The sequence below is a fragment of the Pogoniulus pusillus genome, chromosome 2, assembly GCF_015220805.1.
Source record: "Pogoniulus pusillus isolate bPogPus1 chromosome 2, bPogPus1.pri, whole genome shotgun sequence".
Classification (NCBI taxonomy): Eukaryota; Metazoa; Chordata; class Aves; order Piciformes; family Lybiidae; genus Pogoniulus; species Pogoniulus pusillus.
In genome coordinates this window covers 50,086,953-50,102,163 of record NC_087265.1, presented here as the reverse complement: position 1 = coordinate 50,102,163, position 15,211 = coordinate 50,086,953, and the positions used below count along the sequence as shown (strand labels likewise).

At 40.3% G+C, this 15,211-nt stretch overlaps 1 protein-coding gene across 1 annotated transcript in view; it reads left to right on the top strand.

The window, feature by feature from the left end:
* Nucleotides 1-15,211, top strand: part of XRCC5 (X-ray repair cross complementing 5) — a 50,814-nt gene that overhangs the window by 15,430 nt on the left and 20,173 nt on the right. The window contains 8 exon segments of the mRNA XM_064166187.1: nt 480-618; nt 2,188-2,300; nt 4,872-4,934; nt 5,554-5,691; nt 7,038-7,128; nt 8,246-8,379; nt 10,233-10,308; nt 13,072-13,267. Of these exon segments, the coding sequence (XP_064022257.1) occupies nt 480-618; nt 2,188-2,300; nt 4,872-4,934; nt 5,554-5,691; nt 7,038-7,128; nt 8,246-8,379; nt 10,233-10,308; nt 13,072-13,267 (950 nt within the window).

The following is a 15,211-nucleotide window of genomic DNA, read 5'->3' as shown; positions in this document are numbered from 1 at the left end:
TGACTGGCCCTAGGTCATACAGCAGTTAGATCAGAGTTAGGAATAGATTTGTGGTATCTGATGAAGTCATCTGTTGTGCCATTTCTATTTCCTGTCTGGCTCTCCCTTGTAATTCTGATTCACCAAGCATACCATCAGTTTTACTCAGAGAGAAAAGAAAGCACTTTTCTTTGCCCGTAGCTGGGAAACGTTCAGTCACTTTTTTCCTTCTTGCCCCTTCCAGTCCCATGAGTTAGCCCATGATATTAATGAAGACCCAAGACAAGTATGCAGCCAATGTGATGTACTTTTAGGGGCTAGGTCTCGTGCAGGTGAAACAATGTGTTGAAAGCACTGTGGCAGCAAAGGTGCGTATTTGGGGCTGTCATTATTAAGTGTTTTGTTGGCAAAATGATGCAGGAATTTTTGCATGTTCTGGTAAGCACTCAGGATCCTGCTGAAATATTGAATGCTCCTTTGCTTTGAATTCTGATATCAAGGTCACAGAAGAGAAGTTGAAAAAGATTTGGACAGTTGTGGATGCTAAAACCCACAGAAAAGATGATGTGCAAAAAGAAACTGTTTACTGCTTGAACGATGATGATGAGACAGAGGTTCAGAAAGATGATACTATTCAAGGTATGACTTTTTTTGTGCACCCTGAAGACAAGCCAAAGCCTAGTGCTTGTACTGTTGAAATCACCTAAAGGCCTTCTAGTTTTATACTTTGAAGCCTAGCTGTGATCTTAGAACATAAGCCCTTTAAGCTGGTGGAACATAGAAACTCTTAAGTGAGACTTCTTGTCTGCACTTATTTTAAATATTCTTGCTTTTGGCAGTAATACTCCTACTAATAATACCACCAGGTGGAACTTAGGAGTCACTGCAGCTTCCTAAACTGTGTTTTGTGGAAGACTTCACCTCAGTTCTGTAGTTAATAGTGCTGCTATCTCCATTCTGATTTCAACTTCTCACCTGTTCTGGTAACATGAATACTTTCACAACACTGCTTTTTTTCTGGATGGTGTTCTAGACATTCTGCAGCTGCAAAGATGAAACAGTCCCAATGACAGTGTGATTTATTTTTTTGTTGTTTTTTTCTTGAAGCAAAACTGAGAGCTAAAAGCTAGTAGTCTGGTTATGTTTTGTAACTTCAAAACTTTCAGTTAAAAATCAGCTTTTAATAGTAAATATATTTTAAGACATTTATGCCCATTCTTATTGGATATCCTAACTGCCTAAGTACCTGAGTGGATGTGAAATACTTAAAAAAAAGAAGCGCTGAACTGTTCAGTGTGAACAAAAAATTCTCCATCAGCGATGTGGTATTTCTGACTGCTAAATAGGTGCTGGTGCCTCGTGGACTTCTGTAGACCTTAAGAGAAGTGTTGTAAGTAGACAACATTTTGCATTCGAAGCACCTCTGTTTAGTTTCTTCCATTCTGCCTGTTTCCAGGAAAATTTGTCTGCAGGCAGTAGGTTTTTTCGTACAGAGATCTACCTCTGTTCTTTCATCTTGCTTTGCACCTGAAGATATCACCCATAGTCTGTGACAGTATAATAAAGTGGTGATGTTGCAGAGAGAATATTAGACTTTGAAGTGGGAGAATAAGCAGTTGGAACAGATAAGTCTGAGAAGGAAGCAGCTTCCTGTTTTGTTGAGATATCCCTGTAGTGTCAGGCACAGGAAGTAAAAGCACAAATATATGGAAAGACCACTTCTGCATACAAGAGTGTTTTGGTTTCACATAGTGTCTGAGGGGGTATCTTGCTTCCAGTGGTAACAGACTTTTGTTCTCTGGATCTCTTCTGGTGTCATTTCCCTGATTTGTGATATATTTGGGGTTTTTAAATTATATTTGCAGGGAGTGTTGCAATTTATTTGCTGAGATTTAGTATGATATGCTTAAATCTGTTCTATGAGGATAACTTTCTTGGGCAAGATGTTTGGTTCCTTTATTTTCTTTTCTGCTGTCTACAAGACTATCTGTGTTACAAAAATCAGTATACGAGGAGTGCAGCTGCTGTTCCTGAAGTACAAAGTGTGCCTATGAAGTATGGGATTTTTGTTAACAGGGAAAGAATTTGATGAACGTGTGGAGTGTAGCTGTGGGGCATGCAGGGATTGTTAAAATATTCAGAGAGCTAATTTCAGTGTCAGAATTGTAGGCCCGTATGCTTACCAGATGCTCTTCTCTTGTTCTTCAGGGTTTCGCTATGGGAGTGATATAGTTCCTTTTTCCAAGGAAGATGAAGAGCAAATGAAATACAAAACAGAAGCCAAATGTTTTTCTGTTTTGGGATTCAGCAGATCCTCTCAGGTAGTTACGAAACCTTTTGCCGTTTGTCTTTCTGTTTTCATGACAATTGAGCTAATCTGGAATTCACTAGAGCTGTGGTGGTGTACTAGGTGCCAGTACTGGGAGGGGGGCATCTGTTGTCAGGTAATCAGGACAAATTACTGATTCTAGTACATACAAGCAGTACGTTGGCCTATTTAAGGAACTAACTTGGATAGTTCTTGGGAATCAGCCCTTAAAAACAAAGGAGTCCAGGAAGGCAGGACATGCTCCAAGAAAACTCTTGAAGGCGCAGGAGCAGCTGTCCCAATGTGCTGGAAGATGAGCCGAGGAGGGAGGCAGCCAGACTGGATGGGCAAGGAACCCCTACAGGAACCAAGGGCAAAAAGGAGGGTGTATCACCTTTGGAAAAAACACCAGGCAAGCAGCAACAGAACAAAGGGACAGAGTCTCAAGTTGTGCCAGGGGAGGCCTAGGCTGGATGTTAGGAGGAAGTTCTTCACAGAGAACCACTGGAATGGCTGCCACTGGAATGGGCTGCCCAGGGAGGTGGTGGAGTCACTGTCCCTGGAGGTGTTCAAGATTAAGACTAAATGAGGCACTTAGTGCCATGGTCTATTTGGTTGGATAGGGCTGGGTGAGAGGTTGGACTGGATGAGCTTGGAGGTCTCTTCCAACCTGGTTGATTCTGTGATTGACTTTTACTTTATAGTAAAGGTGGCACAGAGCCTCTTTCATGTTGCTAGATATGCCCTTAGACTAGTGCAGTGCAGTGGTCCAAAACATCTTATTAACTGAGAAGCCAGGAAGTTATGTTGATTTATTGAAATGAGAAGCCAGTCTAAATGGGAACTGTAACCTGGTTGCTCCTTGAGGACATTCGGACCTTAAAGTTGTTAAATAGCACAGGAGCTTGTGCGCTGAAAGTGATTGATTGAGGAAATACTGTGCTTGAGGTTGTAGCACTGATTGGCTAGGGCAGGGTAGTACCTTCAGATACACAGTTAATGATTGTAGAAATATAATGACTTGTATGAATATTTTTGATTCACATAAATATGCCTCAAAGAATTAACAAATTGGGTTTATATTTTTTTCAATACACAAAACATTTATTGCTTTTGATAGTTTTTGTCAGGTGTCCCTGTCTGAATTTCTTAACAGATAGGAATTATATCTTAAAGTATGTTCTGATCCTGTAATCAGGAGTGTGAGTAATTATGCTCAATAGTAGTTGCGTAGACCTCAGAGGAATAAAATTACTCAGGTGTGATTGCAAGATTTAAATGCCACTGCACAGATCATGACATCGCAGTCTTCACCTGCGACTAGAATGTTCGAGACCCACACTTCCCTTATTCCTGTCTTCTGAATTTCATTGTTTAGAATCATAATACTGACATTATTCAAATGTATGTTTTATAGTAAATTGCTTCTTTCTAGAACTCTGGAGAAAAGATAATTTATTATTAACTAGAGAAACTGGATCAGCTCCAAATACATAATTAAGGAAGGAACAGAACCACCTTCTATTATTTTTCTGAGTTATTCACATCCCTCAGGAAAGAAGATCAGAGGCCGCTTAAACTTTGATTTTTAATTTATAAGCAATGCCATGTAAATCAAGAAATAATACTTGAAAATACTGCAAAAGGACTTTTTTTTTCTCCAAACAAAAAAAGGTGTAGTGATACATGTCTAGTTATTTAAGCTGTACTGGAGATAAAATTTCCTGAGCCTTTCAAGACAGGATGTCAAAGAATCCCTGTCGGCAGAGTAATCTGAGTTGTCGAATTGTGCTAGAATACATTAAACAGATCTGCTCTGGTGGAAGCTGTCACTGACTTGAATCTGATGTCATGATGACACTGACATCATGGTGATTTGCTAAATAATGAACCTCCAGGTTAGTTTGGAGGCACTGTAATTTGAAGAGATTTTTTTTTCTTGACCAAAGAAAGGTAGTTTTAAGCAGTGTCCATGGTAGTGTGCAGCCTTTGTGACCGATTTTCCTCTACTGCAGTGTTTCTCAGGGTGTGTCTTGCAGCCTCTCTATCTCCAGTTGTTCTGGCACTGCCCTTTTGTGGTGTTTTTTTAAGCTCATCCATGTTCATAAAGAGCAGATTTTCTAATGGAAGTGCTTCTTCGCCGGCACATCTGCATATGCTCTGGGCTGCTACTGAGTTAGTTAAGAATGTGACTTTTTTCAGCTCTATTTTGCTGTGTCTGCTAGGAAAATTTAATGGCATAGATGTGATGTCAGTTAAGTTGAGGTCTTGTGTTAACTACTGTGGTTTTCCACACTGACTTTTGAATTAGTACAGCATTATTCAGACTAATAACAGCCGCAAGTCTTTTAGTTTCTGCACATGACTAGGAAGGTTTGAGAATGTCCTGCTGAATGTCTGAACATCCATACTGAGTGATAAATGGAGATAAAAGACATATGCAGGACTTTAACTCCTACGCACAGTAATAAGTTTTTGTGGCTTCTCACTTGAGCGAGTTATTTGTTTCATAATTTAGTTGGTCCAGTTGCATTAGTGATATTTTCTTCAGATCAGGCTAACTCTTGACTGTTTGTCTCTGTAGATACAGAGACACTACTACATGGGCAACCAGGTTCTGAAGGTCTTTGCAGCGAAAGATGATGAGGTAATGTAAACTGAGGTTTAATGCTGAAAGTCTTCTGCTGCGGGAATAGAAAATAATAGTAGGGTGTTAGAGATTGTCCTGTCTTTCTGTGTCAATAAAACAAGTATTTTTAATGGGGCTTACTGCATTGCCCATTAGGATGAAAAGAAGTTGGATTTGTGATCTCATGAATAAATGAGAGACTGTTAAATACTGGGTTTGTGCAAGGACAGGGGGAGTTGATGCTTTAGTCCATTCTCATGCAGAGCAGCAGTGTCCCCTGCCACTGTGTTACTTAGAACAGACCTCAACGGTTAAAAAAAAATCTAGAGAGTTTCTTTAAGGGTCTGACTTCCCTCCCTCTTTCTGCTGTAGTACTTCTGAGAGCTCCTCACACCTAGTTGAAAAGGTGGGACGTGCTAGACTTCAAGTTTGCTCGGCTTTCAGTGGATACACTGTCATGATGAGATTTGACCTTTCTGCTGTTTCATTTATTGAACATGAAAAGTGCTCATGTAGAAGTTATAGCTGAAGTGGGAACTAGTCTTGACTGAGTCAGTGCTGTTGAATTCAGTGTGAAAGATGTATTTCAGCAGGCTAATAAGAACTTGCATGACTCTGTAGACTTCTTCTTTTTCAGAATGCAGCAGTTGCTTTTTCTGCCCTTGTTCATGCGTTGGATGAGTTGAATATGGTAGCTATAGTGCGTTACGCTTATGATAGAAGATGCAACCCGCAAGTTGGAGTCGCTTTTCCATATATTAAGGATGCATACGAGGTAAAATTTGTGCTTCTGCCTTTCTGCAGAGAGCCTCCATATTCCCTCAATTAGTAATTAACAAATTGTATTTGAACCATAAAAATTTTCAGTATTGTGTGGCACCAAAAGAAACCAATGTGACTTTTCAGAGTGCTCTTGGGAAATAGTAGCAGGTCTTGGGACATGACAGTAATAAATAGTTTAAAGAAAATTCCCTAAATAATGCCATATGTTTCTATTAGTATTACAGATTGAAATAGTACTGATTTTTATTCCAATAACATAGAAGTAACATTTTGTTATCTTGGAAATCACTGTGTTTCTGGTGGCTATAAACAGTGTATTCCCATAGACTGACCACTGCTTCCTTGCCGTGTAACTACCTGTGTCTCTGCAAACCACCCAAAGCTGCTCTAGGCTCTTTCACCTTTTGAAAGAGGAGACTTACCTGCAGGTAGCCTGGCAACACAAAGTCTGAATTTGATTGTTGGCTTGGCATTTCAAGCATGTCCAGCTATACCGTGGCCATTGGGTTTCCAGATCAGCTGGAACTGAGGGGAGGACCTTGGAGCATTTAAAGCTGCTGTTCAAATTCAGATGGTTATTTACTTGAAAAGGTTATTTTAAAGAATAGGAGAAGAAAATGAAGTCTCTTTCTGTGATGGGGGGAGGGGGGGACGGAAATCCAAGAAAAGAGGAAGTTCTGTACACAGCCAGAATCATATTTGAGTAACTTCTTTAAAAATTCTGAGACCCCGAAGCGACAGAGTTGGACTTTTTGCAGTATATGTTTGCCTTGATCTTACTTAGGAGAGACTATTGAAATAGCTAAATATTGTGTAGCATGACAAAGCAGTGACAAAGGTGAAGGGGGACGTAACAATCTTCAGACTTCTGCAGGACATAAACATGAAGGATTGGGAGGAATTATTTGTGTTGGTATAGACTGGAGGAGATATTTGAATAAGGAAAATACTTGGGCTGGAACGTTGGAAAAACAAACACAGACTTTGACTTTGGAACAAAGCAGGCTATGATAAAGCTTACCAAAGCACCAACGTTTGGATTATTTAAAGCTTCTCTGGTTGGAACTCTACACAGCAAAAAGGCATCTTGTGACCTGGGAGATCTTTCTTCCACCCACATGAAAATGGGAGTGTCTCCATCACTGTATCATATAATGGTGCTGTGTTTTATCCTGCTTAAAACTGTGTGCTCTGTAAATACTTCATCAGAGTGTTTCGATACACACAGATGTTCCAAATTTGGCTTTTTCTTACATTTATATTGCCCCAGTAGGACACTCTGGGGTGCTTCAGATTTTTTTATTCAGTCTCAGCTGTTTCTTCCTTCATTTTGCTCAGTGTCTCATCTACGTGCAACTACCCTACATGGAAGACTTAAGGCAGTATATATTTTCATCCTTGAAAAACAGTAAAAAGTACGTTCCTACAGGTAAGATAGTCTTTTGCTGGGCAACTGGACAAAGTAATGCACCTGTCTGCCTTTTAGACACTCAGAGTTAACCTGTTTTCATTGGAAGTCAAACATTCTGTTATTTTGGTTTAGGGAGAAAACCCCAGCCCTCTGGGATTACGTTATGGTGATGTCATCTTAAAGTGTGAAGCCTTTATTGAAACTTGCCAGTTTAGCAGCCCTGAAGTTTACATGTAGCCTTTTTAAACTGTCCTGTTAAATGCCATCTGCCTTGGGTTGTGCCATTAATAGTCTCACAGGATCTGTGTGATAGAGATCTGAGATTTACACAGATCTACAGGTCCTGTAGCCTGTTGCAGTACAGCCTGTTAATAGGATGTACAAATGCAAAGACTGTTCTTTTTGGTGTGTTGTTTTTTTTGAAGCATGCTCTTACTGGTATCAGGATTCAGATGGAGAGCATCTTTGGAGAGCTGTAAAACATGCAGCCATACAAAGCTTGACTCGCTGTCCTGAGAATCTTGCAGAGCAGTAAGAGCAACCAGATGTAGTTCAAAATCCGCTCCCACATCTTTAATTTGTTGTGCGATCCATTGAATGGGCCTCCACATGGCAGGGTATGTAAAGATAGTGGGTTGTTCCTATTTTCTTGTCTGTACCAGCAGATTGAGAACAAATCTAAACCCTGTCTTACCAAAGCAACAGCTGACTATTGTGCACTGTTGCTCATTTGCAGTTCTAACTTAAAAAATTTATATTATGCCATTTAGTTTTTCAAGCTAACTGTTCTTCTTATTTTCTAAGTGGCCAATAAACAGTCTGTTGCACATAAAAACATCTGGAAAAAGAAGAAAAATGGAAGCAGAAAGGCAGCAGTAGTTGAGGTCTTGGGGAAGAAAGGAAAAAGGCTTTGTATTTACACTCTAGTCCTTAAATAAAGCAGGGGGTTTTACTGCTGTGTCCATTATCCATGCTCGTTATTGGCATGTCTATGTCTGCAGTGTGTTCTGTGGCATGTAATGACTCGGTCAGAAGTCTTGCAGTGTGAAGTGGCTCTTTGTTTACAAACTGTTCTGAGAAATACAGCCATCTGCAAGCAGATTTCATTCCTCTTGGTGTGTGCTTGCTGCCTTAGCTGATCAGCTGTCTGCCGTGGACTCTTTGATCGATTCTATGAATTTGGTTTGTGAAGATGAGGATGGAGGAACTTACGAGGACCTATTTAAGCCCAGCAAAATCCCAAACCCCCATTTTCAGAGGTTGTATCAGGTGAGGTGAACTATATGGCATTTTCACAACCTTCTGTTATGAAGACTATTCACCTTTTTGTCTCTCCCAGATTCACGTTGGAATGATCTACATAGTGAAGATGGGAATACAAACTCTTTTACATGTATGCAGTGATGTCTATCTATGTTGTGTCTGACAGATTTAAATGTGCAGTTTCCAGGAATCAAGGGAAATTACACCTGTGCTGAAATGCCTGCACCAGCACCGGTGGTATTTATAGGCACCTAGCCTAGACAAGTTAAGACTTGCTTGGGAATCTCAACGCTGTATTGCAGCGGTCATGGGACATAAATGCAGCCTTCAGTTTCTGGGTGAAGAGAGAAATTGACTGAAAAATAAGGGTCCCTTCAGCCTCTTGCTCCGTGGCCCTTTGAATCTGGAGCAGAGTCATATTTCTGTGCATCATTGCATCTTGCAGTGGTTCCACAACAGATCAGTCTGAGGTGAACTTCATCAGTAATAAATGCTGACATTTAGAATATTCCATTTGGGTATCTGAGCTGATGTATTTTATGGGCGAGCAGAGCAGTTCACACTTCCTGCAGTTATTGTCTCAAGCTGTCTACGTTTTGATTTACATTCCTTTTATATCATGAAGATTTTCATTGCAACTGTGAGGATGAGGGATTTAATTATATATTGGAATTCAGATGTTAAAAAATGGCATGGCAAATTCAAAAATAAGGAAAATCACGTCTCAGTATGTGCAGCTGTGTAAATTATGTTTGCTGTATACAGAACCATGGAGATAAATTGAGTGCATGACTCCCCTCTGAAATTGACAGAAAAATGGTATTATAGCAACCGTGCTCATCCTATCTCAGCAATTCCAAGGTAATTTCAGATTACAAGTCAGAATAAGATGGGGTTTTTTAATTAAGAAAACTTAGCCCAGCTTGCAAAAGCCGTGCTACCTCGGTGCTGTCTAAAGAGCCACAGGACCTGAGGGTTATATGTATGTTTCAGGGATACATGTAAGCCCTCTGTCTCCAAATCCTGCTCTCACTGATACCCAGAGAACTCAACGTTCCCTTCAAATTCTGCCAGTCATATTGACTAGACAGTGTGTAACTCAGTGCAAAATTTGGTCAGTAGAGGCTTATTTCTGGATAAGAACTTGAAGTGATTGACGGCTGCATTGCTGTATTTTAGGAAGGATTGTAAAGCTTGAGTATTACAAATATGGCTTTGCTTGTAAACACCAGGGGATAGAATTTCCTCTGTTATATTGTGGGACACCAGTTTGCACTCTTGGTTCAGCCTATCAATGAAAGATGTTTTTTAGGTGTGCCATTTGTCTTTTGAAACAGTATGATGGTGTTATCCCAGCAATTCACTCAAGTGCTGCTAGAAGAGAGTAACTTTGTAGTTCACCAATTTCCTTAGAGAACAATAAGGGTGAACACAACTAGTGGAAAAAGTGTTTATCGAGTGTTTCAATGTGGTAGGCAGTTTGCTGTTCCTGTCCACAGTGCTTGTGGCTTTATAAGCCCTAAATTACCTTTTAGTGCTTTCTTTTGGCCATGCACAGCTTTTTGTTTGCTTTTTTTAACCTCTCCGTGCTGGTTTCAATACAGCAATTAATCTGTGTAAGATGAAGAAAGATCATTCTCTCCTTTGCTGCCAGCATGTTCCAGATTCTTAATATTTTACTCTCAAACCAGATGCCGTTGGTAGTCCCTTAAGAACTACAAAGATAAATTATGCTTTATCTTTTGAATGTAGTAAGCAAATTGATTGGGCTGAACAGGACGTGTAAAATGGTTTGAAGAAATAACTCTGAAGGAAGGATGAACTCCTCCGTCAGTTCCTTGCTCTGTTGCCTCATGAAGATATTTGGAATGATAAGTGACAAGAGCCAGAATTTAAACAGAAACATCAAGCTAAATTATATCTCTGGAAGTAGTGGTAGGCATCAGGAAATGACAGAGTGGGTGGAAAGGAATTGCTAATGCTTGCTGGAGTGGAAGATGAGGAATGTCCTTTATCTAAAGTTTGAACTTTTATATCTAGCTTCCAGAAAAGCCAGTGAACTTCCATAGGTTTTGTGGTAGCAAACTTCCAGTGCCATTGCTTTTAAGTTGTTCTTAAATGCAGAGATTTGAAGCACATAAGACATTTGGGGAATGCAGTGCATTTTATTTCACAGCCTGATAGAGAACTGGTTTAACAATTGCTCTGTACTGAGGCAGACCTGAGAGGAAGGTTCCTGGGGGTGGTGACCTGTGGCATTGCACAGTTCGTGGGATCCAGCAACAGAGTCTGTGTGTGAATATGTTGTAATGGTTCTTCTTAGACCATTTGTAAGCAACCTTAGAACTGAGATCATTTATAAGTGGTTGGACTGCCTAATTATGTTCTTTCAAAAAGCATAATAGAGTGGGACAGGTCACTCACAGGTGTGTGTGAGAGCTTTCAGCAACAAATCATCCATCTTCTCTTTCATTGAATGTAAGGGATCTGTTGGAAGGTCATTTTGAAGTTATCAAAGACTAGGTGTAAAGTCAGCTCACATGATCCTTGTGTTGGCTTTCAGTTCACAAAGATTTTACCACCCTAAAGCTTGCTAACTCCTGCAGATTGAGTTGTCCGAGTCTGGTCTGTAATCCACGAAATAAAAACCTTGGGAAAGTAGTTCGTCCTTTTGTGGTTTGGAGACCATAAGGACATGACAGTTGTGGCTGTGCAGAGTGAGTAGGTGACTGGCATAGACTAGATGCTTATCTTTTAGATAGCTGTATTTGTCTCCCATGGTCGAAGCCTTCAAATGCTATCACATTTCTTGGAGGATATATACGTTTGCTAAAATATGTCCTCACGAAAGTGTGTGCCGAGATACTTTGTGGAAGGGAAGAAGGCAAGATGCTTTCTTGGCACATTTTTCTGTCCATTCATGTATTTATGCCATTGCTTGTGGAATTAATAACGTGAAAAGCCACCTAATTACATCCATTGGACCAGTATCTTAGCATGACCTCTGTTCTGGGGAAAGCTGGCTACATCTCTAGGCCTAGTTTCGTTACGTTTCTGATAACATGCAAGAACAGAATGGGGAGTCTGGAAGCCACTGGCCACGTAGGCTGTGTTCTAGCCATGAAGGTAGGAGTAGTTTCTTGGTGGGGCACAGAAGAAGGAGATGAAGCAAGTCTAAAAGGGGGCTATTTGGGATTAAAAACTCCAGGTTAAAGCTGCTTAGCAGTGGAGTTTTGGTGGTACCTGCCATCTCGGGTTTCAGACATATTGATATCTGCTCTGAAAACAGGGACAAGTGCAGTATGTGGCTGTTTGGTCTGCTCAGCTCTTGGAGCTTGAACACATAGAGAATTGAGATGCAAAAGCCTGAAAAGCACATTTAGAACAGGGGACATAGTTTTTTTTCACTTTGGGAGTTTTAATTCAGTTCCCTAATGTTGTTATAACATTGCTTGGGATTTTTTTTTTTGGTCACACAAGAGCCATTACTGCAGCTTCCAGCTACATTTTTATTCTCTTTCAAAATAATTATGCCATAATCATTACAAGTGTTTCCCAAAACCATAGCCTTGTATGGCTGCCTCCTTTTGAAAGTATTCTCTAGTATGGATTGGAATTAATGGCAGCATGAAAGCACATCCGGATTGATGTGTAGGCACTGGTCTGCATTTTCACTATTGACGTCTTCTGGAGGCGAACAGAGGGCTGTGTTGCCTTCATTTTGGCCTGCTTTGTTTTGTCAACTGATGTTATGTCTGACAGCTAACGAGGGGGCAAATCTCTGCTGTATTCCTAGTTTACCGAAGTAGTTACCTTGGTACTCATGTCTGGTTGGTGCAGTACCGTGGAGATGGGTACATGTACTGGTACCTATGTGTATGTATGCACATATGTGTATCTTCACTACTGTCTCTCACTTCACCGCATTTAAAGAAATACTTACCTTGTCAAAATTCCAATGAAATTTCCATAGCCTGCCTCATTAACCTCATCTCTCACCCTCTCCTTGGCTCCCTGACTGTGTGAGCTGTCTTTACACTTTGGGAAAGAGCTTTTTCCTCTATCTTCTGCCATCTGTTCCAGCTTTGCTGTACGTATGTCAGGGCTCTTCATTCCCCTCACTCTTTTCAAAACTAATTTGCAGACACACCTGTATTCGTGCCTCACTTGTACACATTCAACTTCTCTTTTTCCCAATTGCTCTTAAACCTGGGTAAAAAAGTATTTTGTGTGCATACTGAGTTTTATTGCTCAAGAAGAAAATATTCTCCTTAGAGGGAATTAACTGGAATACATGGGCATACACAGTATGTGTCTCATTACCTCATACTGGAATGTGTAGAAATCCATCCCGTGTGAGTTCATTGGTAAAGGTAAAGTGAAGTTAAAAGGCTGACTATGTGCAGATGACTGTTTCATTCCTGTGGTTTTCCTGATGGAGCTCGCTCCCAGTGACCTGTGGGAACACTCATCTGCATGAGTATTCTTCCTTAGTGTAGTTGTTTATCTCCTTAAACAGCTGATCATATGCATATGATCGTACCCACTTGTGAGCAGGACTATTTGTCAGCAATACAAAGGGCAGTTTCTTTAATGTGGAAGATGCAGTGACAATGTACCTATGGTGTCAGAGATGCAGACATTATATTGAAAGCATGTGAACTCAAAGTTTTGCTTTGCTGGAATTGCTTCTTGCAGTGTTGCAGCATAAGGCTTTTCACCCCAATGAGCCGCTGCCACCAGTGGACCAGCGGCTTTTAGAGATGCTGGAGATGCCCTGTGTGGTAAAAGAAAGGTGTCAGGCTCCTCTTGAAAAAAATAAAAGCACTTATCCCCTAAAGAAGTTGCAAGGAAAAAAGAAGGAAGAAGACTGCTCAAGACATCTTCAAGACAAGTAAGTTGTGCTGCATTATGAATTATTTCTGAAAACTTTTTTTTACACTTTAAAATTGTTTTTGCTGGGCTAAGCAGGCTGAGTCTTCTGAACATAAGATCAGTGAGTTACATAGTGGAAAATAATGCTGGTGGGTGGAGAGTATTGTGGTCCTACAGTATGTGTGGAGTATTGTGAATAGTGGTGATCTTGCTGGTTGTGTGGTTATTGACGTATGAGGAACTAGTCTTCCTCATGTCTATCTGTTGCCACAGAATATCATAATCCATCAGGTTGGAATGGATCCGAGGAGGATTTTTGTTCTATTTGCTGCTCAAAGCAGGGACATGTATGAGATCTGAACAGGTAGCTCAGGGCTTCATCCAGAGGTGGAGACTGCACGTCCTCTCTGGGCAACTTGTAGCATTGCTCACTGTCTCCTGGTTTAACAAACTGTCCTACAGGTAGTTAAAAAATAGCTGAGGTAAGAATAGCAGGGGATCTAATTGAGCTTAGAATAAATGCTGCAGAGCTTTAAGTTATCTGTGAATATGAGTCTTCCTTCTCAGCAAGCTTGATTCTGTAGCTTTTATTTTCAGTACCAAATAAAAGCAAAGCAGCTTCATTATTATCTGCTGTGCAATAAATTTGGATGTCTTGTAAAATCAAACTGTTCTGAACTCTTCCAAGAATATCTATTGTCTGAAGAAATTATAAGACTGTTTTGTGTTGCTTTGCTCTTGCATATGCTGTTTGCTTTATTTGTGCTGCAGATAAGAAAAACAAATGCTTAACTGCTACTGCATTGGTACTGTCACCCCAGCCAAATCAATTCGCTCAAACAAAACCTGCTTCTGGGAGCTTAACTTATGGAATGTCTATAATAAAACTGGTGGCCCCCTGGGATGTTGAAGAGTTCTCGGTTAGCTCCTTCTAGCCCTCCTTTCTTTTTCTGTTGTTTTTTTTTAGCAAGACCTTTCAGTGCTAGGAATGAGACTTCTGAGCCATTTGGAGGCTTTGCTTAGCTGAGCTGTCATGTATCCTTTACTTTTGGTTGTCTAGAGTGTCTTCAACGTTTCACCTTCGGGATGACACGACAAAGGACTTGTGAAAGTGAAAGTATTCTTTGCTTCTTTGTACGGACTGGAAAACACCTTCCTTTTCATTCTGTCCATTGTTGTGCCTGCCTAGCTTGCCTTGGTGTGTCTGTGCATTCATCCTAAATTCTCTTGTCCTTGCTCTGTGCCCCAGTTCCTTTGTCTCTGTGTGTATAACACACATTTTTATGTGCATTTCTAAAAGTGCTAGAACCAGTTTAAATAAAAAGGGAAAAATTTGGTTCCGACAAGCTAGAGGGCAAGAATTTAAACAAACCCAGTGACCCATTACTGGTAGTTGCTTAAAAACCTAACCAGCCCAATGGCATCAGTTTGAAAAGCCAGAAGGAGAGATGCTTTGTTTAAAAACCAGCTTCTTTTAAAGGAGCCATGAAAGCAGCTATAAAAATAATTGTGATAGAAATTGATGTAGGGCAGTAAAGTGACATAAAAAAATCAGTCTGTAAGGGAAGATGAAGGATGCAGACAACTATGCAGAGAAGAGGGGGAATGGTAACAGGATTTTTAAAAATGGTAAAAAACATTATAAATGGTATTGCTGTAATAAAGAATGGGAACAATAATATTGTCATTGCCACAATAGAAGTGTTAACTACGGTTTTGTTCTGTGCTGGGGGAAGAGCTGCATGCCACAGTTAAATCACTTCATCAAATGCCCTAAAGCTGGCTGGAGGCTCTCTTGACCATTATTTCTGTTCTCTAAAACTGATTTGTGTCTCTTATCATTATATTGACCAGATTAATCTGTGCTTAACTTTTAAGGTCTAATGGGATTAAGGGACCATAAATGTAGGCATAATATCTTCATACAGATTTCAATATGCAGCCTTCATTTGTTTCACTTTTG